Below are 27,375 nucleotides of genomic sequence, written 5' to 3'. Positions count from 1 at the left end.
TCAGATGGACCTGCACCATTAGCAGAGTGAAACACTAACTTTACCATTGACCGCAAGGAAGGCAGGTGAGGCTTAATCTCAGTTTGAACCTTGTGTGAGGAGCAGAAGCTGGAAGACTCCCTGGACTGAAGCCAGTGGGAGAATCGACAGTGGTCCCCATCGTGCCTTATTGCAAAAGGAAATAACCAGCAGATTAGCTTGGAAGTATTGGAAGAGTAACCAGAGCAAAAGACTGAGTCCTCCACAGTCAAGAGAGGGCAAATGAAAGATTTATCTCTGCGAATAGCTGGAGTGGAGGAACATTCTCCAGAGGATTGTATCATACTTATGGCTGGTCCCTACAGCAGTAAATAACTTATGATTGACTTATAAGAGTCTTGTAAGAGAATTCTTGGGGAAATAAGTAAACCTGAGTGCATAACAATAAATATATATATATAGTTAATTACCATATTGTTTAGTTAATAGTGCTTATTTTGTTCAATCACTTTATTCACAATAAAGTTTGTTTCATTTAAAAAAAATGTGAAACCTTGTGATGTAGTTCCCTTAGTTAAAATGAAGTGTTCAGATTTCTATTTAACTGTTAACGATCCCGTACCGGTCCCTGCCAATCCATTTTACGTTACTCCTAGCAAGTAGAAGTGGGGTCACGTTATGAGCTCAACTGATTATCTTAAATTGGTTGTTGGTGTCGCTATTAGCGCACTCAGGATTGTTCAGTGGGTGCTGTCCAATCGCAGAATCACACCCTGACAGTGGATGTATTTTGGGTTTCGAGAGCGCGGGCTGGTTGAATATGGTCTGTACCCTGCCTATTCTGAACAGCCAAAGGAAGGCTCTGTTTGATTCAACCAGCCGACCCCTGGGATGTACGACCGACATACCTGGCATTCCGTCAGCGCTGAGGTTTACACTCCACACTCTGCGATTGTACTATCGGCATCCAATTCGCCCCTTTTTCGAAAGTTCCACCGCCCTTTCAGGCAGCGCCTTCCAGATCACAACAACTCGCTGTTTGTCAAAAAAAAAAGTCCTCCTCAAGGCCCCCCTCTGGTCCTTTTCCCCGATTCTCTCCAATCTGTGTCCCTCTGGTTACCGACCCTCCTGCCGCTGGAAACGCTTTCCCCTCGTCGACTCTATCCAAAACACCCCCTCCTGATTTTGAATGTCTCGATTCAATCCCCACCCCACCCCCCCCCCCAACCCGTTAACATTCTCCGCTCCGAGGGAGAACGATCCCAGCTTCTCCCAGTCCCTCCACGCGGACTGAAGTCGCCTCATCGCCCCGGTCCCAGTAAAATCTCCCTCTCCAGCCCCCTTCCCCCTCAGGCCCTGACCACCAGCCTCAGGTGTGCAGTCCCCAGAACTGAACTGACAGCCCTCCTCACGCCGTGATTCATGAGAGAGTTTGGCGATAATAACCTGCCCTTTCTCTTTTTTTAAAAAAAAAACAAAAACCATTAAAATCTCTAACTTCTTGGGTGAACAAGACAGTTTATTAAAGGGGAAATCCCCTTTCCAGTAGCACCACTGAGCACCTGGGAAGAGGGGTTGGACCACTGCCCCTTTAAATCGAACCCTCCTGCCCTCTGTGGGGCAGGGGAGGTGATTGAACGGAAGTTGGGTGAGCTTTTTTCTCTCTCTCTCCCCCTCCACCAAACTTTTCTGGTTCATCCAAAAAGCGAAGGAGCAGGTGAGAGTTGTTAACCCAGAGAAGAAAGGTGCCTGGACAACTTCACCGTTCAATTTCACCGAAACCCCGACGCTGGGTCAAATGTGGAGAAGAGCGAAAACTTTTTTCCGGAGAGGGATAAGTTTTGGGGAAGTCTTTTCTCACCCGGAGTTCGTCGCGCTCTGGGCTGGATATTAACTCACGGGGGTGGAATCAGTGCCCAAGACTGGGGAGGTGAGCGGACGAGTCCTGGTTTGTACCTGTTTTTTGTAGTGACATTTCTACCGGTGTGTGTGAGTTTGTGTGTGTGTGTGTGTGTCAGTTTGTGTGTGTGTGTGTGAGAGAGAGTTTGTGTGTGTGAGAGAGTTTGTGTGTGTGTGTGAGTTTGTGTGTGTGTGTGTGCGTTTGTGTGTGTGTGAGTTTGTGTGTGTCAGTTTGTGTGAGTGTGTGTGTGTGTGAGAGAGAGTTTCTGTGTGTGTGAGAGAGAGTTTCTGGGTGTGTGAGAGAGTTTCTGGGTGTGTGAGAGAGTTTCTGTGTGTGTGTGTGAGTTTGTGATTTTGTGTGTGTGATTTTGTGTGTGTGATTTTGTGTGTGTGATTTTGTGTGTGTGATTTTGTGTGTGTGATTTTGTGTGTGTGATTTTGTGTGTGTGATTTTGTGTGTGTGATTTTGTGCGAGAGTGAGTTTGTGCGAGAGTGAGATAGAGTTTGTGCGAGAGTGAGATAGAGTTTGTGCGTGAGTGAGAGTGTGTGAGTTTGTGCGTGAGTGAGAGTGTGTGAGTTTGTGCGTGAGTGAGAGAGTGTGTGAGTTTGTGCGTGAGTGAGAGAGTGTGTGAGTTTGTGCGTGAGTGAGAGAGTGTGTGAGTTTGTGCGTGAGTGAGAGAGTGTGTGAGTTTGTGCGTGAGTGAGAGAGTGTGTGAGTTTGTGCGTGAGTGAGAGAGTGTGTGAGTTTGTGCGTGAGTGAGAGAGTGTGTGAGTTTGTGCGTGAGTGAGAGTGTGTGAGTTTGTGCGTGAGTGAGAGTGTGTGAGTTTGTGCGTGAGTGAGAGTGTGTGAGTTTGTGTGTGAGTTTGTGTGTGAGTGAGAGAGTGTGTGAGTTTGTGCGTGAGTGAGTGTGTGAGTTTGTGCGTGAGTGAGTGTGTGAGTTTGTGCGTGAGTAAGAGAGTGTGTGAGTTTGTGCGTGAGTAAGAGAGTGTGTGAGTTTGTGCGTGAGTGAGAGAGTGTGTGAGTTTGTGCATGAGTGAGAGAGTGTGTGAGTTTGTGCGTGTGCGTGTGTGAGAGAGTTTGTGTGTGAGAGAGTTTGTGTGTGAGTTTGTGTGTGTGTGTGAGTTTGTGTGTGTGTGTGAGTTTGTGTGTGTGTGTGAGTTTGTGTGTGTGTGTGAGTTTGTGTGTGTGTGAGTTTGTGTGTGTGTGTGAGTTTGTGTGTGTGTGTGAGTTTGTGTGTGTGTGTGAGTTTGTGTGTGTGTGTGAGTTTGTGTGTGTGTGTGAGTTTGTGTGTGTGTGTGAGTTTGTGTGTGTGTGTGAGTTTGTGTGTGAGAGTGAGTTTGTGTGAGAGTGAGTTTGTGCGAGAGTGAGATAGTTTGTGAGTTTGTGCGTGAGTGAGATAGAGTGTGTGAGTTTGTGCGTGAGTGAGATAGAGTGTGTGAGTTTGTGCGTGAGTGAGATAGAGTGTGTGAGTTTGTGCGTGAGTGAGAGAGTGTGTGAGTTTGTGCGTGAGTGAGAGTGTGTGAGTTTGTGCGTGAGTGAGAGAGCGTGTGAGTTTGTGCGTGAGTGAGAGAGCGTGTGAGTTTGTGCGTGAGTGAGAGAGCGTGTGAGTTTGTGCGTGAGTGAGAGAGCGTGTGAGTTTGTGCGTGAGTGAGAGAGCGTGTGAGTTTGTGCGTGAGTGAGAGAGCGTGTGAGTTTGTGCGTGAGTGAGAGAGCGTGAGTTTGTGCGTGAGTGAGAGAGCGTGTGAGTTTGTGCGTGAGTGAGAGAGCGTGTGAGTTTGTGCCTGAGTGAGAGAGCGTGTGAGTTTGTGCCTGAGTGAGAGAGCGTGTGAGTTTGTGCCTGAGTGAGAGAGCGTGTGAGTTTGTGCCTGAGTGAGAGAGCGTGTGAGTTTGTGCCTGAGTGAGAGAGCGTGTGAGTTTGTGCGTGAGTGAGAGAGCGTGTGAGTTTGTGCGTGAGTGAGAGAGCGTGTGAGTTTGTGCGTGAGTGAGAGAGCGTGTGAGTTTGTGCGTGAGTGAGAGAGCGTGTGAGTTTGTGCGTGAGTGAGAGAGCGTGTGAGTTTGTGCGTGAGTGAGAGAGCGTGTGAGTTTGTGCGTGTGCGTGTGTGAGAGAGCGTGTGAGTTTGTGCGTGTGCGTGTGTGAGAGAGTTTGTGCGTGTGCGTGTGTGAGAGAGTTTGTGCGTGTGCGTGTGTGAGAGAGTTTGTGCGTGTGCGTGTGTGAGAGAGTTTGTGCGTGTGTGAGAGAGTTTGTGCGTGTGTCTGTGTGTGAGAGTGAGTTTGTGCGCGTGTGTGTGAGTGAGTTTGTGCGCGTGTGTGTGTGTGAGACTGAGTTAGTTTAGTTTCTCTGAAAGGGAGAGTTTTAAAACTGTTTTTTTCCCCTTTTTTATTAAATGTATATAAAAAAAAAAATATCTTTTGCAACAGATCTCGTTTCACCTGTGGCTCCCTTTTATTTGGGATAAGAGGATTCCGCCATTGTTTCGAGAGATTTCTGCTTTCGCGAGTTGTCGTAACTCGAGAGGCTATGACTGAATCTGAGGGTAAGTGTGGAAAAGAAATGGAGCCCACACAACCTTTTATAGGGGATCAGTTGGTCAGCAATGAGAGCTGCTCTCCCAAGTCACCGTCTGTATTTCCAACCTCCCCACAATGTCATTTTTTATTCTCCCCAACTCCCCTCCCCCCAAAAAAAGTCATTTTTATGGGGAGAAATCTTATGTGGGTGTCTCTGGCTAATTGGACCTGTTCCGAGAGTATTTACGAGTCAGCCACATTCAGGCCAGACCAGGTAAGGTCAGCTGATTTCCTCCTCTCGAGTTTTATTTATATATATATAACAACAATAGACTTTGAATTCCAGATTTTTTTTTTGTTAAATTCAAATTCCACCATCTGCCCTGGTGGGATTCGAACCTGAGTCCCCTCTCTAGAGCCAAAAAAACCCCAGAAAATGCTGGAAAAACTCAGCATCTGCGGAGAGAGAGAGAGAGAGACAGAGTTAACCTATCGTGCCCGCAAGACTCTTCTTCAGAGCTGCAGAGGGTGTCTGCGTTACTAGTCCAGCGCCTATGCCGTTGCCTCCCCTGTTAAGCTGTTCAGAGAGTGGGAACTGCACAGCAGTGCGGCACAGAGTAGAGAGCCACTGGAATGAGTGTGGGCTATAGGGAAAACGTAGAGAGCCGCTGGAGTCAATCGCAGGCTATAGGGAAACTGTAGAAAGCCGCTGGAGTCAGTGTGGGATATAGGGGAATCGTAGAGAGCCACTGGAGTTAGTGTGGGCTATAGGGAAACCGTAGAAAGCCACTGGAGTCAGTGTGGGCTATCGGGAAACTGTAGAGAGCCATTGGTTTCAATCGGAGGCTATAGGGAAACCGTAGAGAGCCACTGGAGTCAGTGAGGTCTATAGGGAAATCGTAGAGAGACGTAGGAGAAATGTCTTGACTCGGAGGGTTGTGAATCTTTGGAACTCTTTTCTCCACCCACCCCCGCCAGCGAGCTGTGGGCGCTCCACCGTTGAGAATATACAGGGCTCAGATCAAAGGAGTTTTGCGCACTAAGGTATAGCGAGGAAAGGTGGACTTGAGATGGGAAGATCGGCCACTATCGTATTGAATTATCCATACCTATGTGGACAACCTCACCCTTCCCCCATGTTATACTTCATCTGCCATGTTCTTGCCCCTTTCCTTAACTTGTCTACACATCTTACTTTGTGTCCTCCTCACAGCTTACCTACCCACTGAGCTGCTGGTCAGTAAACCTGGATACACGACCCTCATTCAAGTTATTGATTATCGATTGCCTCAGGGCCCCCACCAATCGCAGCCTTCCAGAACGAAACCTCCATTCCTACTCTCTGATTCCTGTCCGTTAACCGATCCTCTATCCTTGCTAACAGAGATATATATCACCCCCAACTCGGTGAGCCCTTATCTGGTGCAACTAACCTTTTGTGGTAGCTCCATATCCATTGCTTCCCCGTTATTTACCTTGCTAGTTACTTCCTCGAAGGGACTTGTCAAATGCAATTCCCTCTCTTGAAAGCATGTTGACTCTGCCTAATTGTGTGAATTTTTTTTTTAACAAAGTGCCTTCTTGATAGATTGAAGCATTTTCACCGATCTTGACATCGGACATTTCCTCACTTCCCCTCCCCCTCTCTTTCCTTTCTCAAGCAGCGGCGCTACGCTTGCTAACTTCCCACCCATTGGCAATGCTCTCGAATCGAAAGAACTTTGGGAAATCATAGCCGGGGTGGTGGGTGGGTTGGGGGGGTGGGGTGGGGGGTGATGGGGGGGTCTTCCGCTATTCTCTGCAGTTACCGCTTTCCAAACGTGCAAGCGTACGAATTAGGCGCAGGAGTGGGCCCTTCGGATTTAATTTAGAATATTGTGAGCAATTTTGGGCCCCCCTATCTCGGGAAGGATGCGCTGGCTCTGTAGAGGGTCCAGAGGAGGTTCACGAGAACGATCCCAGGAATGAAAGGCTTAACATATGAGGAACGTTTGAGGACTCTGGGTCTATACTCGATGGAGTTTAGAAGGATGAGTGGGGGGGGATCTGATTGAAACTTACAGAATACTGAAAGGCCTGGATAGAGTGGACGTGGGGAAGATGTTTCCATTAGTAGGAGAGACTAGGACCCGAGGGCACAGCCTCAGAGTAAAGGGAAGACCTTTTAGAACAGAGATGAGGAGAAACTTCTTTAGCCAGAGAGTGGTGAATCGATGGAATTCATTGCCACAGAAGCCTGTGGAGGCCGGGTCATTGAGTGTATTTAAGACCGAGATAGATAGGTTCTGGATTGGTAAGGGGGTCAAAGGTTACGGGGAGAAGGCAGGAGAATGGGGTTGAGAAACCTATCAGCCACGATTGAATGGCGGAGCAGACTCGATGGGCCGAATGGCCTAATTGCTGCTCCTATGTCTTAAGGTCCCTCGAGCCTGCTCTGCCATTCAATAAGATCGTGCCTGATCTGAGTGTGGCCTCCACTCCACTTTCCCGCCTGCCCTCGAGAACCCTTCTTCGTCAAGAATCTATCCTACCTCAGCCTTCAAAATACCCATTGACCCAGCTTCCAGCCCGCTCTAGAGGAGAGAGTTCCAGAAGCTCACGATCCTCTTGAGAGAAGGAAAAAAGTCTCCTCATCCCCATCTTCACTGGGGGGGGAGGGTGGGGGGCCGCTTATTTTTATACTGTGTCCCCCTCGTTCTAGGTTCCCCCACGAAGGGGGGGAAACACCCTCTCAGCATCCGCCCTGTCAAGTCCCCTCAGGATCTGATAAGATCGCCTCTCGTTCTTCTAAACCCCAACGGGTACCGGGCTCAACCTTCCCTCAGAGGGTTGCGCAGTGGTGATGTCGCCGGAGCACTAATCGGGAGGCCCAGGCTGACGCTCTGGGGGACCCGGGTTCAAATCCCGCCACGGCAGAACCGCTGGAACTTAAATTCGGAAGATAAACCCCGGAATTGGGAGCGAGTCTCGGTGGTGGTGAAACTATCTTCGATTGTTGTTATTAAAGAACAAAAAAAAAAAACCCCATCTGGTTCGCGATGGGTCAGGGAGGGAAATCTGCAGCCCTTACCCGGTCTGGTCTGGTCTGGCCTGGCCTACACGTGACTCCAGACCCCGCACGACGATGAGGTTGGCTCTGAAAGGACCGAGGAATCTAGCTCAACGGGTAATGAGGGATGGGGCAGGAAATGCTGACCTGGGCATTGACACCCACGTCCCCATAAAAAAACATAAAGAAAATAAATAAAATATAAATAAAGTAAGGTAACGCCGCACCCCCCCCAACACAAAACACCTCCACCGCCCCACACACACACACACACACACATCCCAAAAATCAGTCAAGTGAACCTTCAGTCAACTGCTTCCAACACGTTGTCTCCTCCTTTGAGAAAGGATGTAAAATTCTGTACACAGCTCTCCAGATGTGGTCTCACCAAGCCCCTGTACAGCTGTTGGAAGACACCCCTACTCTTATATCCCATCCCCCCCCCCACCCCCCACCCCGCCTTCGCAATAAGCGACAGCATTCCAGCCCCTGTCCTCATCGCTCAGGAGACAGGCCATCGGCTCCGCCGGATTTCAGTCCCGTCCCCTTAATGGTTAATTATTTTTATGCTTCTCGCTCTCTTTAGGCGCTGGGTTCCCCGTTTTTTTTTTGTTTTTTTTTTTGTTTCCACATTTCCCCCCACCACCCCCTCTCCCCACCCCCGGTGTGTGCTTTTTGCCTCCCGCTCTAGAGAAAGTAACGAAATAATTTTTCGACGTCACCCGCCCGTTTCTTCGTTCCCCGTTTTTTAAAATTCCTCCTGAGTTAGCCTGTGAGGGGTGCCTGTTCACCTGAACTACTCTCTCTCGCTCTCTCTCTCTCTCTCTCGCGCTCTCTCTCTCTCTCTCGCTCTCTCTCTCTCTCGCTCTCTCTCTCTCTCGCTCTCTCTCTCTCTCTCGCTCTCTCTCTCGCTCGCTCTCTCTCGCTCTCTCTCGCTCTCTCGCTCTCTCGCTCTCTCGCTCTCTCGCTCTCTCTCTCTCGCTCTCTCTCTCGCTCTCTCGCTCTCTCTCTCTCTCGCTCTCTCTCTCTCGCTCTCTCGCTCTCGCTCTCGCTCTCGCTCTCGCTCTCGCTCTCTCGCTCTCGCTCTCTCGCTCTCTCGCTCTCTCGCTCTCTCGCTCTCGCTCTCTCTCTCTCGCTCTCCCCTTTTTCAAATACTGGGCAGAGGCTTTCACAGTCTGTCTTTTTTTTTATATATATATATATATATATATATATATTATTTTGTTAGCTGACTCTGGTATCCCGATTTCTCCCTCACCGGTGTTTGGTCGTCCACCCTCGGAGAGAGTTCCGGAATCCAGCAACCCACGCGCTTTCCCGCTCTTGGCAAGGTTATTAACCTCCGTCTTTTCTCTTTCCCAATCTGATACCATCCTGAACTACTTCCCTTCACTGTGGCTATGCCACTTTCTCCGTTGGAGTTTTTATTTCGGGATAGGATGCAGATTTGTTGCAAGTTACGACGTGTTCCTTAAGCGGCTGCCGCTGTCCCATCCACCGTAAGACCTTAAATCTAATTTCCTGATTTACCTTGGCCGGCTCACCCCTTTACAACTAAGTAATTGGCTTTTTTTGTTTTTGTTTTAAGAAGCATAATGCTTCTAAGTTCGGACTTAGGTACATCATTCTCAAGCTGAACGTGTAATTCGTTATGTTATGATCACTCTTTCCCCAGCAGGTCCCTCGCAAAGTAGGCCTGTCTCACCGCACAAAGCAAGATCTAAAGGAGCGTCTTCCCCATCTTTCATCCACGGTGTTTTGTCCTAGAACGCTGTCTCGAGTGCGTTCCATTCGAGAACTCACCCTCCCTCCAAGCTACTTTTCCAATTCGATTTGCCTAGCCTGTATGAATCACAGCCCATCCCCCCCCCCACCCCCCAACCGTTATTACATCGCCTATAAGCAAGAAGTAACAGGAGCTCATAATAATGCTCTGTCCAACAGGATAACGACTGTTGGGAGGCTGTTAACCTAGTCCTGCCAGCATTACCCGACCCTTATACAGCATCTCCACCCGTACCGATTTTTTTAGTTCCTGATTTTCTGAGCCTAGATCCTTTCTCACAACCATCTTTCTGTCATCCTTTATTATCAAGGCTATCCCCTGCCCCCTGCCCCAACCCTTTCTATCCCGTCTGTCTTTTCGAAACATTAACTACCCTGGAATATTTATTTCCCGACGTTGGTCACCATGTCTCTGTAACGATGGCGATTAGATGCTTGGCATTCAGATAAAGTGCTTCCATTTAAACTTTCTTTTCACCTTTTTCTCCCACCCCCTCCACCCCCTACTTTGACCTTATTTGCTTACGCACCATTGCTGTTAAACATATTACCCCTGCCTATTGGTTGCTGCTTTATCCAAATCTTAGTGCACCTTTTGTGGGCTTCAACTTTTCAGACTTATGAATGTTTGTCTCTTTTGGAAACCAGTTTCACTCCCATGCCCTCCCGCCGCCAATGTTTTTGTTTCTTTTTGAGTTTAAAGCCCTGCCAACAGCCCGAGGGGACGTGATTGGCCGGGAATCTTGCCCCGGCCTCCTTCAGGACTCTCCTCTCGCTTCTCTCCTACTAGAGATCAGAGCCCCAGCCTGTTCGGGCTTTCCAAATAGTTACAACCTCTCGGTTCTGGTGTCTCTGGTGTAGGAGCACTCTGCAGAAGGTTTGCCGTCTGGTCTTGGTGAGCTCTGTCCAGCTGCCCCAGTGATGGGGAAAATCAAGTGAGGAACAGCTATGGACTTGGACGTGAGGTCTTCTGTGACTGAATAGCTTGCCAGACCTTGCTTTGTCAGCTCGGACAAGAATGAAACATTGGTGCCCACTTGTACCCCAGCTCCTTCCACCCTCTCCTCTTAGCCAGACAATCTTTGGAGCGTTGAATCCCGTCTAAAGTATTTGGTTTCATTTATTTATTTATTTTTTTGACGAGGCACCTTCAGCTCAGCCCTCGCGTGTGCTCTTGGCCAGAATGGCGCAGGTTTCGATTCCCAACACCACAGACTCAAGACACGCAAACCAGGCCGGACATATCCCAGGGTCGGTGGGGAAGTGGGTGCCACCCTATTGGAGGTGCCGTCTTCCGGATGAGACGTTAAACTGAGGACCCCGTCTGCCCCCTCGGCTGGGTGTGAAAGATCCCACGGCCACTATTTGGAAGGCGGAGGGGGTGGGGGCGGGGTGCGGGGGGGTGGGTAGCAGTTCTCCCCGGTGTCCTGGGGCCGCTGTTTATCCCTCGACCAACGTCGCTTAAAGAAAAAAAAAAACCACAGACAGACGACCTGTGTCGTGGTCACGCCGCTGTGTGTGGGATCTTGCTGTGCGCGGATTGGCTGCCGCTGCGTTTTGTCACGTTACAGACAGTGGACAACACTTCCAAAAACAGAAAGGGCCTTCGTCGGCTGTGAAACGCTTTTGGCACCGCCCTGAAGGTGGGGAGAGGCGCTAGAGAAATGCAAGTTCCTTGTATTCCTGGCTCACTGGCAGTGGGTAACCTGCAGTGGGTGTTGGTCTGTGTGATGCCTGGAATTCGGAGTCAGGGAAGAGAGGGAGAGATATTGAGATAGTGAGAAAACAGCTCGCAGGAGACACAGAGGCTGCATTGTTCTCGATGGTAACCGAGCCCATTCTCGAATTAAATGGGCGCTCCATTCATTATTGTTTTCATAAGAGTGGTGTTCAGAGTGAATACTTATCCTTGATAATGCTAGAAGGGCTTTGACAGCAAGCTGCATTTAACTAGCAGCCTTCCCGCAGCTGCACAGAGGCAGATATCGGGCAAAATTTGAAATTGAGCCACATAAGGAGGTATGAGGGTCAAGTGAGCACAAGCCCAGCCAAGGACGTTCGTCTTAAAGGACGAGAGAGAGAGAGAGAGAGAGAGAGACGCAGAGGTTAAGGGAGGGAGTTCCAGAGCTCAGGCACCCCCCTCCCCCACCCCCCAGGCAGCTGAAGGCACGGCCGCCGATGGTGGAGCGATGGGAATCGGGATGGTCAAGAGGCCGGAATTGGAGGAGTGCAGAGATCCTGGAGGGTTGTCAGGGCTGGAGGAGGTTACAGAGATAGGGAGGGTTGTAGGGGCTGGGGGAGGTTACAGAGATAGGGAGGGTTGTAGGGGCTGGAGGAGGTTACAGAGATAGGGAGGGGTGTAGGGGCTGGAGGAGGTTAGAGATATTGGTTAGATGTCTATGGCTCAATTGGTTGAGGAATAAATGTCAGCTCCAGGACACTGGGGCGAACCACCGACCCACCCCTGCTCCCTCAGTACTGACCCTCCGACAGTGCAGTGCTCCCTCAGTACTGACCCTCCAACAGTGCTGCACTCCCTCAGTACTGACCCTCTGACAGTGCAGCACTCCCTCAGTACTGACCCTCCGACAGTGCAGCGCTCCCTCAGTACTGACCCTCCGACAGTGCAGCACTCCCTCAGTACTGACCCTCTGACAGTGCAGCACTCCCTCGGTACTGACCCTCCGACAGTGCAGCGCTCCCTCAGTACTGACCCTCCGACAGTGCAGCACTCCCTCAGTACTGACCCTCCGACAGTGCAGCGCTCCCTCAGTACTGACCCTCCGATAGTGCAGCACTCCCTCAGTACTGACCCTCTGACAGTGCAGCGCTCCCTCAGTACTGACCCCCCGACAGTGCAGCACTCCCTCAGTACTGACCCTCCGACAGTGCGGCTCCCCCCTCAGTACTGACCCTCCGACAGTGCGGCTCCCCCCCTCAGTACTGACCCTCCGACAGTGCGGCACTCCCTCAGTACTGACCCTCCGACAGTGCGGCTCCCCCCCTCAGTACTGACCCTCCGACAGTGCTGCACTCCCTCAGTACTGACCCTCCGACAGTGCGGCACTCCCTCAGTACTGACCCTCCGACAGTGCGGCTCCCCCCCTCAGTACTGACCCTCCGACAGTGCGGCTCCCCCCTCAGTACTGACCCTCCGACAGTGCGGCCCTCCCTCGGCACTGACCCTCTGTCATGGGGCTCAAACCCACGCCCTTTGAACTCGGGTATGTGTATGAGCGCCTTGGGGTGGGGTGGGGAGAGAAACAGAGAGAGAGAGAGAGAGAGAGGCCTGCTGAGAAGCCTCGGCCTAGTAGCGGCCAGAGAGATTGAAGTGAGTGTGGATTGATGTCCCTGTGTACTTTCAATCTCTGCTGAGTACAGTCATGTCATGTTGACGCTCTTCACTCAGTAGTGTAAACTGTCCAAAGGTTGTCCACTGCTGTTAGGATCTGAAGATCAGGTGTCCTATTAATGTCAGAGACACAGTCCACTGCCCCTCTGGTGCCCTCCCCTCCAGAGTTCTGGCCCTGGTTCAAAATCGGCCAACGCAGCTCGAGAGCTTTGAGAGATTGGGGGGGGCGGTGGGGGGGTGGAGGGGAGGGTGGTCTCGCAGAAGGACTAGAATATAAAAGCAGGGATGTGCTGCTGAAGCTTTATAAGGCTCTGCTCAGACCACATTTAGAATATTGTGAGCACTTTTGGGCCCCGTATCTCAGGGAAGGATGCGCTGGCCCTGGAGAGGGTCCAGAGGAGAACGATCCCAGGAATGAGAGGCTTAACGTATGAGGAACGTTTGAGGACTCTGGGTCTATACTCGATGGAGTTTAGAAGGATGAGGGGGGGATCTGATTGAAACTTACAGAATACTGAAAGGCCCTGGATAAAGTGGACGTGGGGAAGATGTTTCCATTAGTAGGAGAGACTAGGACCCGAGGGCACAGCCTCAGAGTAAAGGGAAGACCTTTTAGAACAGAGATGAGGAGAAACTTCTTTAGCCAGAGAGTGGTGAATCGATGGAATTCATTGCCACAGAAGGTTGTGGAGGCCGAGTCATTGAGTGTGTTTAAGAGCGAGATAGATAGGTTCTGGATTGGTAAGGGGGGGTCAAAGGTTACGGGGAGAAGGTGGGAGAATGGGGTTGAGAAACCTATCAGCCCTGATTGAATGGCGGAGCAGACTCGATGGGCCGAATGGCCTAATTCCTGCTCCTATGTCTTATGGTCTTATGGACTGGGGGAAGCCACGCCTCATTGGCTGGAAGAGGCAGGCTTTTGGAAAGGGCAAGTGGGGTCGAGGAGGATTCGAGGGCCTTGTGTGGGGGGTTTAAGAGAAAGGGGGGGCTGCACGTGTGTGGTGGTGGGGGGGGTGGGGTGGGGGCGTTGGGGGTCGTCTGGGGGACAGGGGCGAGTGTGGTGAAAGGGGGTGAGGTTTCCCGGAGGAGGAATCGTCATCATGTTGGGGGTGGGAGGGGAGGGGGAAATAGGGGTGAGTTGAGGACTGATTGTAGAGTTTGTGAGAGTGCAGGGAGGGGGCGGGGGGGGGCGGTGGGTGCAGGGTTTTCCGAAGGGTTTTGGATTTCGGGGGGTAGGTCGCATCTTTGGTTGGCTTTGTTGCAGGTCCACATGCTCGTGGTTCCTACGCTCTGAGGCCAATCCTCTCAGCCCATGCGTAGTCCTGTCAGGTGGTTCTGCAGCTCTGGAGACTACTGGGGAGTAGGCCCCAGTCAAGAGGCCGCCCTCCGAACCTGGCCCTTCTTAGGCCGGGATGTGACCGAACAAGTTATCGTAAAAACACAGCCTCGGCAAACCGAGAGTCCTCATTTCCCGGATACGAGACAGAGACAGAGACAGAGACAGAGAGAGAGGCAGAGAGAGAGGCAGAGAGAGAGGCAGAGAGAGAGAGGCAGAGAGAGAGAGGCAGAGAGAGAGAGGCAGAGAGAGAGAGGCAGAGAGAGAGAGGCAGAGAGAGAGAGGCAGAGAGAGAGAGGCAGAGAGAGAGAGGCAGAGAGAGAGAGGCAGAGAGAGAGAGGCAGAGAGAGAGAGGCAGAGAGAGAGAGGCAGAGAGAGAGAGACAGAGAGAGACAGAGAGAGAGAGACAGAGAGAGAGAGACAGAGAGAGAGACAGATAGAGAGTGAAAGACAGAGAGACAGAGATAAAGGGAGAAAAAGAGAGAGAGACACAGAGAGAGAGAGGCAGAGAGAGAGAGGCAGAGAGAGAGAGGCAGAGAGAGAGAGGCAGAGAGAGAGAGGCAGAGAGAGAGAGGCAGAGAGAGAGAGGCAGAGAGAGAGAGATAGAGAGTGAGACAGATAGAGAGTGAAAGACAGAGAGACAGAGATAAAGGGAGAAAAAGAGAGAGAGACACAGAGAGAGAGAGGCAGAGAGAGAGAGGCAGAGAGAGAGAGGCAGAGAGAGAGAGGCAGAGAGAGAGAGAGGCAGAGAGAGAGAGAGGCAGAGAGAGAGAGAGGCAGAGAGAGAGAGAGGCAGAGAGAGAGAGGCAGAGAGAGAGAGGCAGAGAGAGAGAGGCAGAGAGAGAGAGAGAGAGAGACAGAGAGAGAGAGACAGAGAGAGAGAGGCAGAGAGAGAGAGGCAGAGAGAGAGAGGCAGAGAGAGAGAGGCAGAGAGAGAGAGGCAGAGAGAGAGAGAGGCAGAGAGAGAGAGAGGCAGAGAGAGAGAGAGGCAGAGAGAGAGAGAGGCAGAGAGAGAGAGAGGCAGAGAGAGAGAGAGGCAGAGAGAGAGAGAGGCAGAGAGAGAGAGAGGCAGAGAGAGAGAGAGAGAGACAGAGAGAGAGGCAGAGAGAGAGAGGCAGAGAGAGAGAGAGGCAGAGAGAGAGAGAGGCAGAGAGAGAGAGAGGCAGAGAGAGAGAGAGGCAGAGAGAGAGAGAGGCAGAGAGAGAGAGAGGCAGAGAGAGAGAGAGGCAGAGAGAGAGAGAGGCAGAGAGAGAGAGAGGCAGAGAGAGAGAGAGGCAGAGAGAGAGAGAGGCAGAGAGAGAGAGAGGCAGAGAGAGAGAGAGGCAGAGAGAGAGAGAGGCAGAGAGAGAGAGAGGCAGAGAGAGAGAGAGGCAGAGAGAGAGAGAGGCAGAGAGAGAGAGAGGCAGAGAGAGAGAGAGGCAGAGAGAGAGAGAGGCAGAGAGAGAGAGAGGCAGAGAGAGAGAGAGGCAGAGAGAGAGAGAGGCAGAGAGAGAGAGAGGCAGAGAGAGAGAGAGGCAGAGAGAGACAGAGAGAGAGAGACAGAGAGAGAGAGACAGAGAGAGAGAGAGAGACAGGGAGAAAGAGGCAAATTAATCCTGACAGATTCCAGCGAGAGAGACTCACCCACTCCCCCTCCCTTATCATCCCGGACACATTGGGGAAAACTGTCCCCGGCACCTTTCACCACCTCAGGACGTCCCGAGCCCTTTCGCAGCCCAACGAAGGACCTTCCATTCGCTTTTTTTTTTTTTGGAAGCCGCGTAGGAAATGGGGCAGGCACAGCAAGATCCCACAGACAGCGAGGTGATAATGACCCCGATCGTCTTTGTCTTTTTAAGTGACGTTGGTCGAGGGATAAATGTTGGCCCCAGGGACACGGGGGAGAACTCCCCTGTCCCCCCTCCCCACACCCCCACCCCCCCCACTCCCCCCGCCCAACCCCCACCCCACCCGAGAGGGCAGACGGTGGCGGGGGGGGTGGGGGGGGGGGGGGGCCTCGTTCGTGGGGCCCATCGCAACAGTGTGGCCACTGGCCCTCTGGCGGCATCCACTGGCTCTCTGGTGACCACTGGCCCTCTGGTGGCGTGATGTCCCTCTGCCGCATTCTCCCCCCCACCACACCACCCCCACCACCCCCCACCCCATCCCCACCCCAACCCCCCCCCCCCCCCCGCCCCCGGGCCACTGGCCCTCTGGCGCCCCCTGGCCACTGGCCCTCTTTCGACACCCGGCCACTGGCTGTCTGTTTTTGGCGTGGTTTACCAAGCGGTCGAGTGGAACCTTGTCATGTGGCTCTGGCCTCTCAGGTTTCATCACTTGTGCCGGAGTTAATGCTTAACCTGTTTGCTTCCTCAGCTGGTCTCAAAACTAGACCCAACAAAGGCTCAGGGGCCTTTTCGCCTGTCAGGAGACTTGCTGCAGTTACCGTAGCAATTGTCTTTCTCCTCGTGGCTGCCGCTGTGACTGTCTGGGCTGTCGGTGAGTGTTGGTTCTGGGTCCCCGTGTGGGGTGGGTGGATGGGGAAGCGGATGCGCATTTCGATAGCACCTTTTTTTTAACCCGCTTCCCCGGAGTGGGTGCTGAACCGAACCCCGCAGTGAGCTACAGGAGGGGATGTGTTATTGGCGATAGGCAGCCCCAGAGTTTGGTCGAAGAGGTTGGGTTTTGAGGAACGTCTCAAAGGAGGGGGGGGGAAGAGGGTGTGCTGGGCGGGAGGAGGAGGAGGAGGAGGAGGGGTTGGTGGAAAGAGGGAGCGAGGCAGAGAGGTTTGGGGTGGGAGCTCCAGAGCTCAGGCCCCCCCCCACCCCCCACAACTCCCCAACAAGGCAGCTGAAGGCACGGCCGCCAATGGTGAAGCGATGGGAGTCGGGGGATGGTCAAGAGGCCGGAATTGGAGGAGCGCAGAAATCTCGGACTTGTAGGGGCTGGAGGAGGTTACAGAGATAGGGAGTGTTGTAGGGGCTGGAGGGGGTTACAGAGATAGGGAGGGGTGTAGGGGCTGGAGGGGGTTACAGAGATAGGGAGGGGTGTAGAGGCTGGAGGGGGTTACAGCGATACGGAGGGTTGTAGAGGCTGGAGGGGGTTATGGAGCTAGATGGGGCAGGGGGTGGGGAGTGAGGAAAGATTTGTGAACAAGGATGAGAATGTTAAAATTGAGGCGTTGCAGACTGGGAGCCAGTGTAGGTGAGTGAACGACAGGGACGATGGGGCTCGGTGTGAGATAGGACAGGGGCAGCAGAGTTTTGGATGAGCTGAAGTTTATTAAGGGTGGGAGGGGGGAGGGCAGATAGGAGTGCATTGGAATAATCACAATCTCCACGTGTTTCTGTCTTTCAGTGACTTATATCAAAAAGGCGGAGACAGATCTGTACAATGGTAAGTCCCATCAGGAGATGAGATAAATTGCCTAACTATTGAACCTTGGTTAGACCACACTGGGAGCACTGTGCACAGTTCCAGTCTCCATATCCCTTGGTTAGACCACACTGGGAGCACTGTGCACAGTTCCAGTCTCCGTATCCCTTGGTTAGACCACACTGGGAGCACTGTGCACAGTTCCAGTCTCCATATCCCTTGGTTAGACCACACTGGGAGCACTGTGCACAGTTCCAGTCTCCATATCCCTTGGTTAGACCACACTGGGAGCACTGTGCACAGTTCCAGTCTCCATATCCCTTGGTTAGACCACACTGGGAGCACTGTGCACAGTTCCAGTCTCCATATCCCTTGGTTAGACCACACTGGGAGCACTGTGCACAGTTCCAGTCTCCATATCCCTTGGTTAGACCACACTGGGAGCACTGTGCACAGTTCCAGTCTCCATATCCCTTGGTTAGACCACACTGGGAGCACTGTGCACAGTTCCAGTCTCCATATCCCTTGGTTAGACCACACTGGGAGCACTGTGCACAGTTCCAGTCTCCGTATCCCTTGGTTAGACCACACTGGGAGCACTGTGCACAGTTCCGGTGTCTGTATCCCTGGGTTAGACCACACTGGGAGCACTGTGCCCAGTTCCGGTCTATATCCCTTGGTTAGACCACACTGGGTGCACTGTGCCCAGTTCCGGTCCATATCCCTTGGTTAGACCACACTGGGAGCACTGTGCACAGTTCCGGTCTCCATATCCCTTGGTTAGACCACACTGGGAGCACTGTGCACAGTTCCGGTCTCCATATCCCTTGGTTAGACCACACTGGGAGCACTGTGCACAGTTCCAGTCTCCATATCCCTTGGTTAGACCACACTGGGAGCACTGTGCACAGTTCCGGTCCATATCCCTTGGTTAGACCACACTGGGAGCACTGTGCACAGTTCCGGTCTCCATATCCCTTGGTTAGACCACACTGGGAGCACTGTGCACAGTTCCAGTCTCCATATCCCTTGGTTAGACCACACTGGGAGCACTGTGCACTGTTCTAGTCTCTGTATAACAACTGGGAGATATAGGTACTGGGGAAGGTGCAGAAATAGATGGAGTAGGGTGACCTCCCTCAGTGCAACCTTGACTTTATCATATTCTCCCTCTACACTGGCCGGGTGGTTAACAGTGAGGTTGAGTGTCTTGGGCTACAGGAAGATATAGACGGGATGGTCAAACGGGCAGATAAGTGGCAGATGGAATTTAACCCTGAAAAGTGTGAGGTGATACACTTTGGAAGGAGTAATTTGACAAGGAAGTATTCAATGAATGGCATGAGACCAGGAAGTTCTGAGGAACAAAGGGGCCTTGGCGTGTGTGTCCATAGATCTCTGAAGGTGGAGGGGCATGTTAGTGGGGTGGTGAAAAAGGCATATGGGACACTTGCCTTTATCAATCAAGGCATAGATTACAAAAGTAGGGAGGTCATGTTGGAGTTGTATAGAACCTTGGTGAGGCCACAGCTGGAGTACTGTGTGCAGTTCTGGTTGCCACATTATAGGAAGGATGTGATTGCACTGGAGGGGGTGCAGAGGAGATTCACCAGGATGTTGCCTGGGATGAAACATTTAAGTTATGAAGAGAGGTTGAACAGACTTGGGTTGTTTTGGTTGGAGCAGAGAAGACTGAGGGGCGACCTGATCGAGGTGTACAAGATTATGAGGGGCATGGACAGGGTGGATAGGGAGCAGCTGTTCCCCTTAGTTGAAGGGTCAGTCACGAGGGGACATAAGTTCAAGGTGAGGGGTAGGAGGTTTAGGGGGGATGTGAGGGAAAACTTTTTTACCCAGAGGGTGGTGAGGGTCTGGAATGCACTGCCTGGGAGGGTGGTGGAGGCGGGTTGCCTCACATCCTTTAAAAAGTACCTGGATGAGCACTTGGCACCTCATAACATTCAAGGCTATGGGCCAAGTGCTGGTAAATGGGATTAGGTAGGTAGGTCAGGTGTTTCTCACTTGTTGGTGCAGACTTGATGGGCCGAAGGGCCTCTTCTTGCACTGTGATTCTGCAATGCGGACTCTTCCTTCTGGCCTCTTACCTTCTCTTGATCTTTTAATTGAGAACTGTCGGTGTGACATTGGCTGTCTTAATTTCTCTGCTCCTCTCACCCACTCTAACCTGTCTCTCTCCCTCTGAACTTGCTGCACTCCGTTCTCTCAGGTCCAACCCCAACATTGTTTTCAAACCCGCTGACAAGGGTGGTGCTGTTGTTGTCTGGCTCACTGACCTCTACCTTGCAGAGGCTGAGCGTCAACTTGCAGACACTTCCTCCTACCTCTCCCTGGACCATGACCCCACCACTGAACATCAAGCCATTGTTTCCAGGACTGTCACTGACATCATCTTCTCTGGAGATCTTCCTTCCACAGCTTCCAACCTGATAGTCTCCCAACCTTGGACGGCCCGCTTCTACCTCCTACCCAAAATCCACAAACAGGACTGCCCCGGTAGACCGATCGTGTCAGCCTGTTCTTACCCCATGGAACTCATTTCTTGCTATCTTGACTCCATTCTCTCTCCCCTTGTCCCGTCTCTTCCCACCTACATTCACGATTCAACTGATGCCCTACGTTATATCAACAATTTCCAGTTCCCTGGCCCCATCCGCTTCCTCTTCACCATGGACGTCCAATCCCTCTACACCTCCATCCCCCACCAGGATGGTCTGAGGGCCCTTAGCTTCTTCCTCAAACAGAGGCCCAAACAATCCCCATCCACCACTACTCTTCTCCGTCTGGCTGAACTTGTTCTCTCACTGAACAAATTTGGAGAAAGTGAGATAAGTTTAAAGAGAAATTGTTTAGGTGTGGCTATGGGTACCCGCATGGGCCCCAGCTATGCCTGCCTCTTTATGGGGTATGTGGAACATTCCTTGTTCCAGTCCTACTCCGGCCCCCTTCCACAACTCTTTCTCCGGTACATCGATGATTACTTCGGTGTCGCTTTATGATCTCGTCAGGACCTGGAAAAATTTATCAATTTTTATTTTTGATTCCAATTTCTGCCTCTCTCTCACCATCACGTGGTCCATCTCTGACACTTCCCTTCCCTTCCTTGACCTCTCTGTCTCCATTTCTGGTGATAGACTGTCCACCAATATCCATTACAAACCCACCGACTCCCACAGCTATCTCGACTACAGCTCCTCACACCCCGCTTCCTGTAAGGACTTCATCCCATTCTCTCAGTTCCTTCGCCTCCGTCGCATCTGTTCTGATGATGCCACTTTCCAAAACAGTTCCTCTGACATGTCCTCCTTCTTCCTTAACCGAGGTTTTCCACCCACAGTTGTTGACAGGGCCTCAACCGTGTCTGGCCCATCTCCCGCGCATCCGCCCTCACGCCTTCTCCTCCCTCCCAGAAACATGATAGGGTCCCCCTTGTCCTCACTTATCACCCCACCAGCCTCCACATTCAAAGGATCATCCTCCGCCATTTCCACCACCTCCAGCATGATGCCACCACCAAACACATCTTCCCTTCACCACCACTGTCGGCATTCCGTAGGGATCGTTCCCTCCAGGACACCCTGGTCCATTCCTCCATCACCCCCTACACCTCAACCCCCTCCCATGGCACCCTCCAATGCAACCGCAGAAGGTGCAACCCCTGCCCCTTTACTTCCCCCCTCCTCATTGTCCAAGGGCCCAAACACTCCTTTCAAGTGAAGCAGCATTTCACTTGCACTTCCCTCAATTTAGTCTACTGCATTCGCTGCTCCCAATGTGGTTTCCTCTACGTTGGAGAGACCAAACACAGACTGGGTGACCGCTTTGCAGAACACCTTCGATCTGTCAGCAAGCATGACCCAGACCTCCCTGTCGCTTGCCATTTTAACACTCCACCCTGCTCTCAAGCCCACATGTCCGTCCTTGGCCTGCTGCATTGTTCCAGTGAAGCTCAACACAAACTGGAGGAACAGCACCTCATCTTCCGACCAGGCACTTTACAGCCTTCCGGACTGAATATTGAGTTCGACAATTTCAGATCATGAACTCTCTCCTCCCTCTTGACCCGCTTTTTTAATCCAATTTTTTAATTACATTATTAATTTATCTACCTTGCCTAATCTCATCTATCTATTCCTTTTCTCCAACCTCCCCCCCGCCCCCGTCCTCCCCCACAGGGCCATCTATCACTTAGTTTTTATGTTGTGCTTTCACAGACTGCTAACCCTTATTCTGCTATGAACATTCTGCTATCTTACCTTCATGCCACTATCAGCACCTTCTTTAGTCTTTAACACTCCCTTTGTCTTGCGTCCATGACATCTTTGTCAGTCTCTCCTGACATCCTCCTATCTCTGACCTTCTATCTTACTCCACCCCCCTTTAAACAGTATAAAATCCCTCATATTTCTACTTTTCTTTAGCTCTGAAGTAGAGTCCTATGGACTCGAAACATTAACTCTCTCCATGGATGCTGCCAGACCTACTGAGTTTACCCAGCATCTTCTATCTTTATTTCAGATTTCCAGCAGCTGCAGCATTTTGCTTTTATGATAGTGATAACCTCTCAATTCTGCTATCAGGACAGACTGAACAGGCTGGGGATCTCCTTTCTCTAGAAAAGAGAAGGCTGAGAGGGTGACCTGATCGAGGTCTTTAAAACGATGAAAGGGTTGCGATAGGGTAGATGTAGAGAAGATGGTTCCACTTGTCGGAGTGAGACCAGAACTAAGGGACCATCGATATAAGATCGTCACTGATAAACCCAATGGGGGGATTCAGGAGAAACCTCTTTACCCAGAGAGTGGGGGAGAATGTGGGACTCGCTCCCACAGGGAGTGGTCGAGGTGAATAGTGTCGATGTGTTTAAGGGGGAAGCTGGATAAACACGTGAGGGAGAGAGAGGAATCGAAGGATATGGGGATGGGGTGAGATGGAGAGGGGGGGGGTGGGAGGAGGCTGGTGTGGAGCAGAAACACCAGCACAGAGCAGATGGGCCGAATGGCCTGTTTCTGTGCTGTAAAATGACCAAACTCCAGATGTTTAACCTGTACACTGCACAGATATGGGGAGTGACTGTATTCAGGTCAGTAGTCTAATGAAATATTGTTGTTCTTCTGAAGTCCAGGTAAACACTGATTCACGCCTGTCTGTCTATGACTCTGAGACGGACGTCTGGAGACTCGTGTGTTCCTCAATGAATAATGAACAAGTGGCACATCTTAGCTGTCAACAGATGGGCTTCGTCAGGTGAGTTCCTCTTGATGGGTCCTCATCAGCTGCTCTGTGCCCAAAGTCCCATTCACCCCTCGTTCCTGTCACTCACTCACTTAGAGTCTCTGTTAAACCCTCCCTATCTCTGTAACCTCCTCCAGCCCCCACAACCCTCCCTATCTCTGTAACCTCCTCCAGCTCCTACAACCCTCCCTATCTCTGTAACCTCCTCCAGCTCCTACAACCCTCCCTATCTCTGTAACCTCCTCCAGCCCCCACAACCCTCCCTATCTCTGTAACCTCCTCCAGCTCCTACAACCCTCCCTATCTCTGTAACCTCCTCCAGCTCCTACAACCCTCCCTATCTCTGTAACCTCCTCCAGACCCCTACAACCCTCCCTATCTCTGTAACCTCCCCCAGCCCCTACAACCCTCCCTAACTCTGTAACCTCCTCCAGCTCTTACAACCCTCCCTATCTCTGTAACCGCCTCCAGCTCCTACAACCCTCCCTATCTCTGTAACCTCCTCCAGCTCCTACAACCCTCCCTAACTCTGTAACCTCCTCCAGCCCCTACACCCCTCCCTATCTCTGTAACCTCCTCCAGCCCCTACAACCCTCCCTATCTCTGTAACCTCCTCCAGCCCCTACAACCCTCCCTATCTCTGTAACCTCCTCCAGCACCTACACCCCTCTCTATGTCTTTAACCTCCTCCAGCCCCTGCAACCCTCTCTATCTCTGTAACATCCTCCAGCCCCTACAACCCTCCCTATCTCTGTAACCTCCTCCAGCTCCTATAACCCTCCCTATCTCTAACCTCCTTCAGCCCCTACAACGCTCTCTATCTCTGTAACCTCCTCCAGCCCCTACAACCCTCCCTATCTCTGTAACCTCCTCCAGCCCCTACAACCCTCCCTATCTCTGTAACTTCCTCCAGCCCCTACCCTATCTCTGTAACCTCCTCCGGCCCCTACAACCCTCCAAGTCTCTGTGCTCCACCGATTCCCATCTCTCCACTATCAGCAGCCTTGCTCTCTGCTGTCTGGGCCCTAAGCTCTGGTATCCCCCCTGCCCCGAAACCTCTACATGCTCTCCCTCTGTCTCTGCCTCTGCCTCTGCTTGATTGTCTCTGTCTCTCTCTCTCTCTCTCCTCCTCTTAGATGCTCCTTAAAAAAGGATCTCTTTGATTAAGCTTTTGGTTGTCTATCCCGAATATCTCCTTATGTGGCTTGGGGCCAAATGTTGTTAATCTCCCCTGTGACCATCTTGATGTGTTGCAGCTTAAAGGTGCTTTTTCTCTCCAGAGGCCACTGGACAGAGATCAAGGTGGGAGACCTGGGGTTTACCATTGACGAGAGACTGAACTGGGACTAGCCATATAAATACTGTGGCTACAAGAGCAGGTCAGAGGCTGGGAATCCTGACTCCCCAAAGCCTATCCACCATCTACAAGGCACAAGTCAGGAGTGTGATGGAATATTCCCCACTTTCCTGAATGAGTGCAGCTCCCACAACACTCAAGATGCTCAACAACATCCAGGACAAAGCAGCCCCGCTTGATTGGCACCCCATCCACAAACATTCACTCCCTCCACCACCGACGCACAGTAGCAGCAGTGTGTGTACCATCTACAAGATGCATTGCAGCAACTCACCAAGGCTCCTTCGACAGCACCTTCCAAACCCACGACCTCTACCATCTAGAAGGACAAGGGCAGCAGACACATGGGGAACACCCCCACCTGGAAGTTGCCGTCCCAAGTCACTCACCATCCTGACTCGGAAATATATCGGCCGTTCCTTCACTGTCGCTGGGTCAAAATCCTGGAACTCCCTCCCTAACAGCACTGTGGGTGTACCTACACCACATGGACTGCAGCGGCTCAAGAAGGCAGCTCACCACCACCTTCTCAAGGGGCAATTAGGGATGGGCAATAAATGCTGGGCCCAGCCAGCGAAGCTCTCATCCCATGAATGAATAAAAGTGGATAGTGATGAGCAGGTAACCTGTCTGATTAGACTTTGTTACATTGACAGGATGATCACTTCATTGGAGAGTCACATGGAAGCCACTGGGTTAAATGGATCTGTTCAGTTTTACTGTGTGAACGAGTTATTGCTCCCGTCTGCTAAGATAATTCAGGATCTACTCTTCCCTTGGTAAGCAATACAGAATTGCACAGGACTATCTCTGTATAACACTGGGGTACAGTACTGGTGGGGACAGGTCTGTCACTGTATTACACTGGGGTACAATACTGGTGGGGACGGGTCTGTCACTGTATAACACTGGGGTACAGTACTGGTGGGGACAGGTCTGTCACTATATAACACTGGGGTACAGTACTGGTGGGGACAGGTCTGTCACTGTATTACACTGGGGTATAGTACTGGTGGGGACGGGTCTGTCACTGTATAACACTGGGGTACAGTACTGGTGGGGACAGGTCTGTCACTGTATAACACTGGGGTACAGTACTGGTGGGGACAGGTCTGTCACAGTATAACACTGGGGTACAGTACTGGTGGGGATGGGTCTGTCACTGTATAACACTGGGGTACAGTACTGGTGGGGACAGGTCTGTCACTGTATTACACTGGGGTACAGTACTGGTGGGGACGGGTCTGTCACTGTATAACACTGGGGTACAGTACTGGTGGGGACAGATCTGTCAGTGTGTAACACTGGGGTACAGTACTGGTGGGGACAGATCTGTCACTGTATAACACTGGGGTACAGTACTGGTGGGGACAGGTCTGTCACTGTATAACACTGGGGTACAGTACTGGTGGGGACGGGTCTGTCACTGTGTAACACTGGGGTTCAGTACTGGTGGGGTAGTGTCTGTCACTGTATAACACTGGAGTACAGTACTGGTGGGGACGGGTCTGTCACTGTATAACACTGGGGTACAGTACTGGTGGGGACGGGTCTGTCACTGTATAACACTGGGGTACGGTACTGGTGGGGACGGGTCTGTCACTGTATAACACTGGGGTACAGTACTGGTCGGGACAGGTCTGTCACTGTATAAAAGCAAAATACTGCCGATGTGGTAAATCTGAAACAAGAACAGAACATGCTGGAAAACCCCAGCCCGTCTGACAGCATCTGTGGGGTGAAAAACTGAGTTAACGTTTCGAGACCGTATGACTCATCTTCAGAGCTATAGAGAAGTAAAATGTGATGGAATTTATACTGTTTAAGGGGGGATGGAGCGGGTGAAGCTGGATAGAGGGCCAGCGATAGGTGGGGGCGAAGGAGAGATTGGCAAAGATGTCACGAACAAAAGGACAAAGGGGGTGTTAACGATAGTGATACTGACTAAAGGAGGTGCTGATGGTGGTACTAAGGTCAGAAAGCAGAATGTGATAATAGCAGGACAAGGGTAAGCACTCTGTGAAAGATCAACATGAACAAGTGACAGACAGCCCTTGTGTGTGGGGGTGGGAAATAAAAGATTGAAAATAGGATAAAAGGTGGGGATAAAACAATGAATAAAAATGAAAAATGAGAGGATTAAAAATGAAAATGAATATTGAAAATACGGGATAAAAAAAGCTGTGGGGATGGAGGAGAGAGTTCATGATCTGAAATTGTTGAATTCAATATTCAGTCCGGAAGGCTGTAAAGTGCCTGGTCGGAAGATGAGGTGCTGTTCCTCCAGTTTGTGTTGAGCTTCACTGGAACAATGCAGCAGGCCAAGGATGGAGATGTGGGCAAGAGAGCAGGGTGGAGTGTTGGGACCGCAAGTGACAGGGAGGTCTGGGTCGTGCTTGCGGACAGACTGAAGGGTCTCCCAGTCTGCGTTTGGTCTCTCCAATGTGGAGGGGAGAGGTCTACATCAGCCTGCTGCAGTGTTCCGGTGAAGCCCAACGCAAACTGGAGGAACAGCCCCTCATCTCCATTGTTTTATCCCCGCCTTTTATCCTACTGTCAATCTTTGTTTCCCACCACCGTCCCCCTCCCCCCAACCCACCCCCCACAAGGGCTGTCTGTCACTTGTTCATGTTGATCTTTCACAGAGTGCTTACCCTTGTCCTGCTATTATCACATTCTGCTTTCTGACCTTAGTACCACCATCAGCACCTCCTTTAGTCAGTATCACTATCGTTAACACCCCCTTTGTCCTTTTGTTCGTGACATCTTTGCCAATCTCTCCTTTGCCCCCACCTATCGCTGGCCCTCTATCCAGCTTCACCCGCTCCACCCCCCTTAAACAGTATAAATTCCATCACATTTTACTTCTCTATAGCTCTGAAGATGAGTCATACGGACTCGAAACGTTTAACTCTGTCGTTCTCTGCACAGAGGCTGTCGGACCTGCTGAGTTTTACCAGCAGTTACTGGTTTTGCGTCAGTGTGTAAGCCGGTTTTAAACAGGAACTGAATGACACGGGGAATGTGTTGAACGGCTCCTGTCCATGCGCTAGTCCAGTAGTCCAAGCTAATCGTTTGCAGTCCCTGTGCGCTCCAATATGGATTGGTTTGTGAAAGGAAGGTTAGCTCTGAGTTTGAATGTCACTGACTGACTCTCTCTGTTTAATCCGCAGTGAATGTAAATCTCGCCTGGTCCTCTCTGTGCAATGTCAGGGTAAGTGGTTTGTGTTTTCCATTTCCACACTTGTCCTGTCACAGGTTTCCAGATTGAGATGATCAGATTTTGGAGCGTGTCTTTATATAAATGTAATAATATTTCTCACTGGGCTGCACATTCCAGGGGCGCTGAATCCGAAACTGGTGATGACCTAATGGATCTTTTCTCATTTCCCCCTCTCTCTCCATCCATGTCCTCTTCTCTCTCTCCCTCTCCTCTCTCACTCTCTCTCTCCCTCTCCGTCCTCTCTCTCTCTCCCCGTCCTCTCTCTCTCTCTCTCCCCAT

At 51.4% G+C, this 27,375-nt stretch overlaps 1 protein-coding gene across 1 annotated transcript in view; it reads left to right on the top strand.

Annotated features, from left to right (window-relative positions):
- Positions 1-4,397: 4,397 nt before the first annotated feature.
- Positions 4,398-27,375, top strand: part of hpn (hepsin) — a 55,042-nt gene continuing 32,064 nt past the window's right edge. The window contains exons 1-6 of the mRNA XM_041181155.1: positions 4,398-4,413; positions 16,265-16,387; positions 17,246-17,284; positions 22,402-22,528; positions 24,530-24,652; positions 27,047-27,087. Coding sequence (XP_041037089.1) covers positions 4,398-4,413; positions 16,265-16,387; positions 17,246-17,284; positions 22,402-22,528; positions 24,530-24,652; positions 27,047-27,087 — 469 coding nt within the window. The remainder of the gene's footprint in view (positions 4,414-16,264; positions 16,388-17,245; positions 17,285-22,401; positions 22,529-24,529; positions 24,653-27,046; positions 27,088-27,375) is intronic.

Source organism: Carcharodon carcharias (genome assembly GCF_017639515.1).
Source record: "Carcharodon carcharias isolate sCarCar2 chromosome 29 unlocalized genomic scaffold, sCarCar2.pri SUPER_29_unloc_2, whole genome shotgun sequence".
Classification (NCBI taxonomy): Eukaryota; Metazoa; Chordata; class Chondrichthyes; order Lamniformes; family Lamnidae; genus Carcharodon; species Carcharodon carcharias.
Note: the sequence above shows the minus strand (reverse complement) of the source record. Positions and strands in the feature narration are given on the sequence as shown.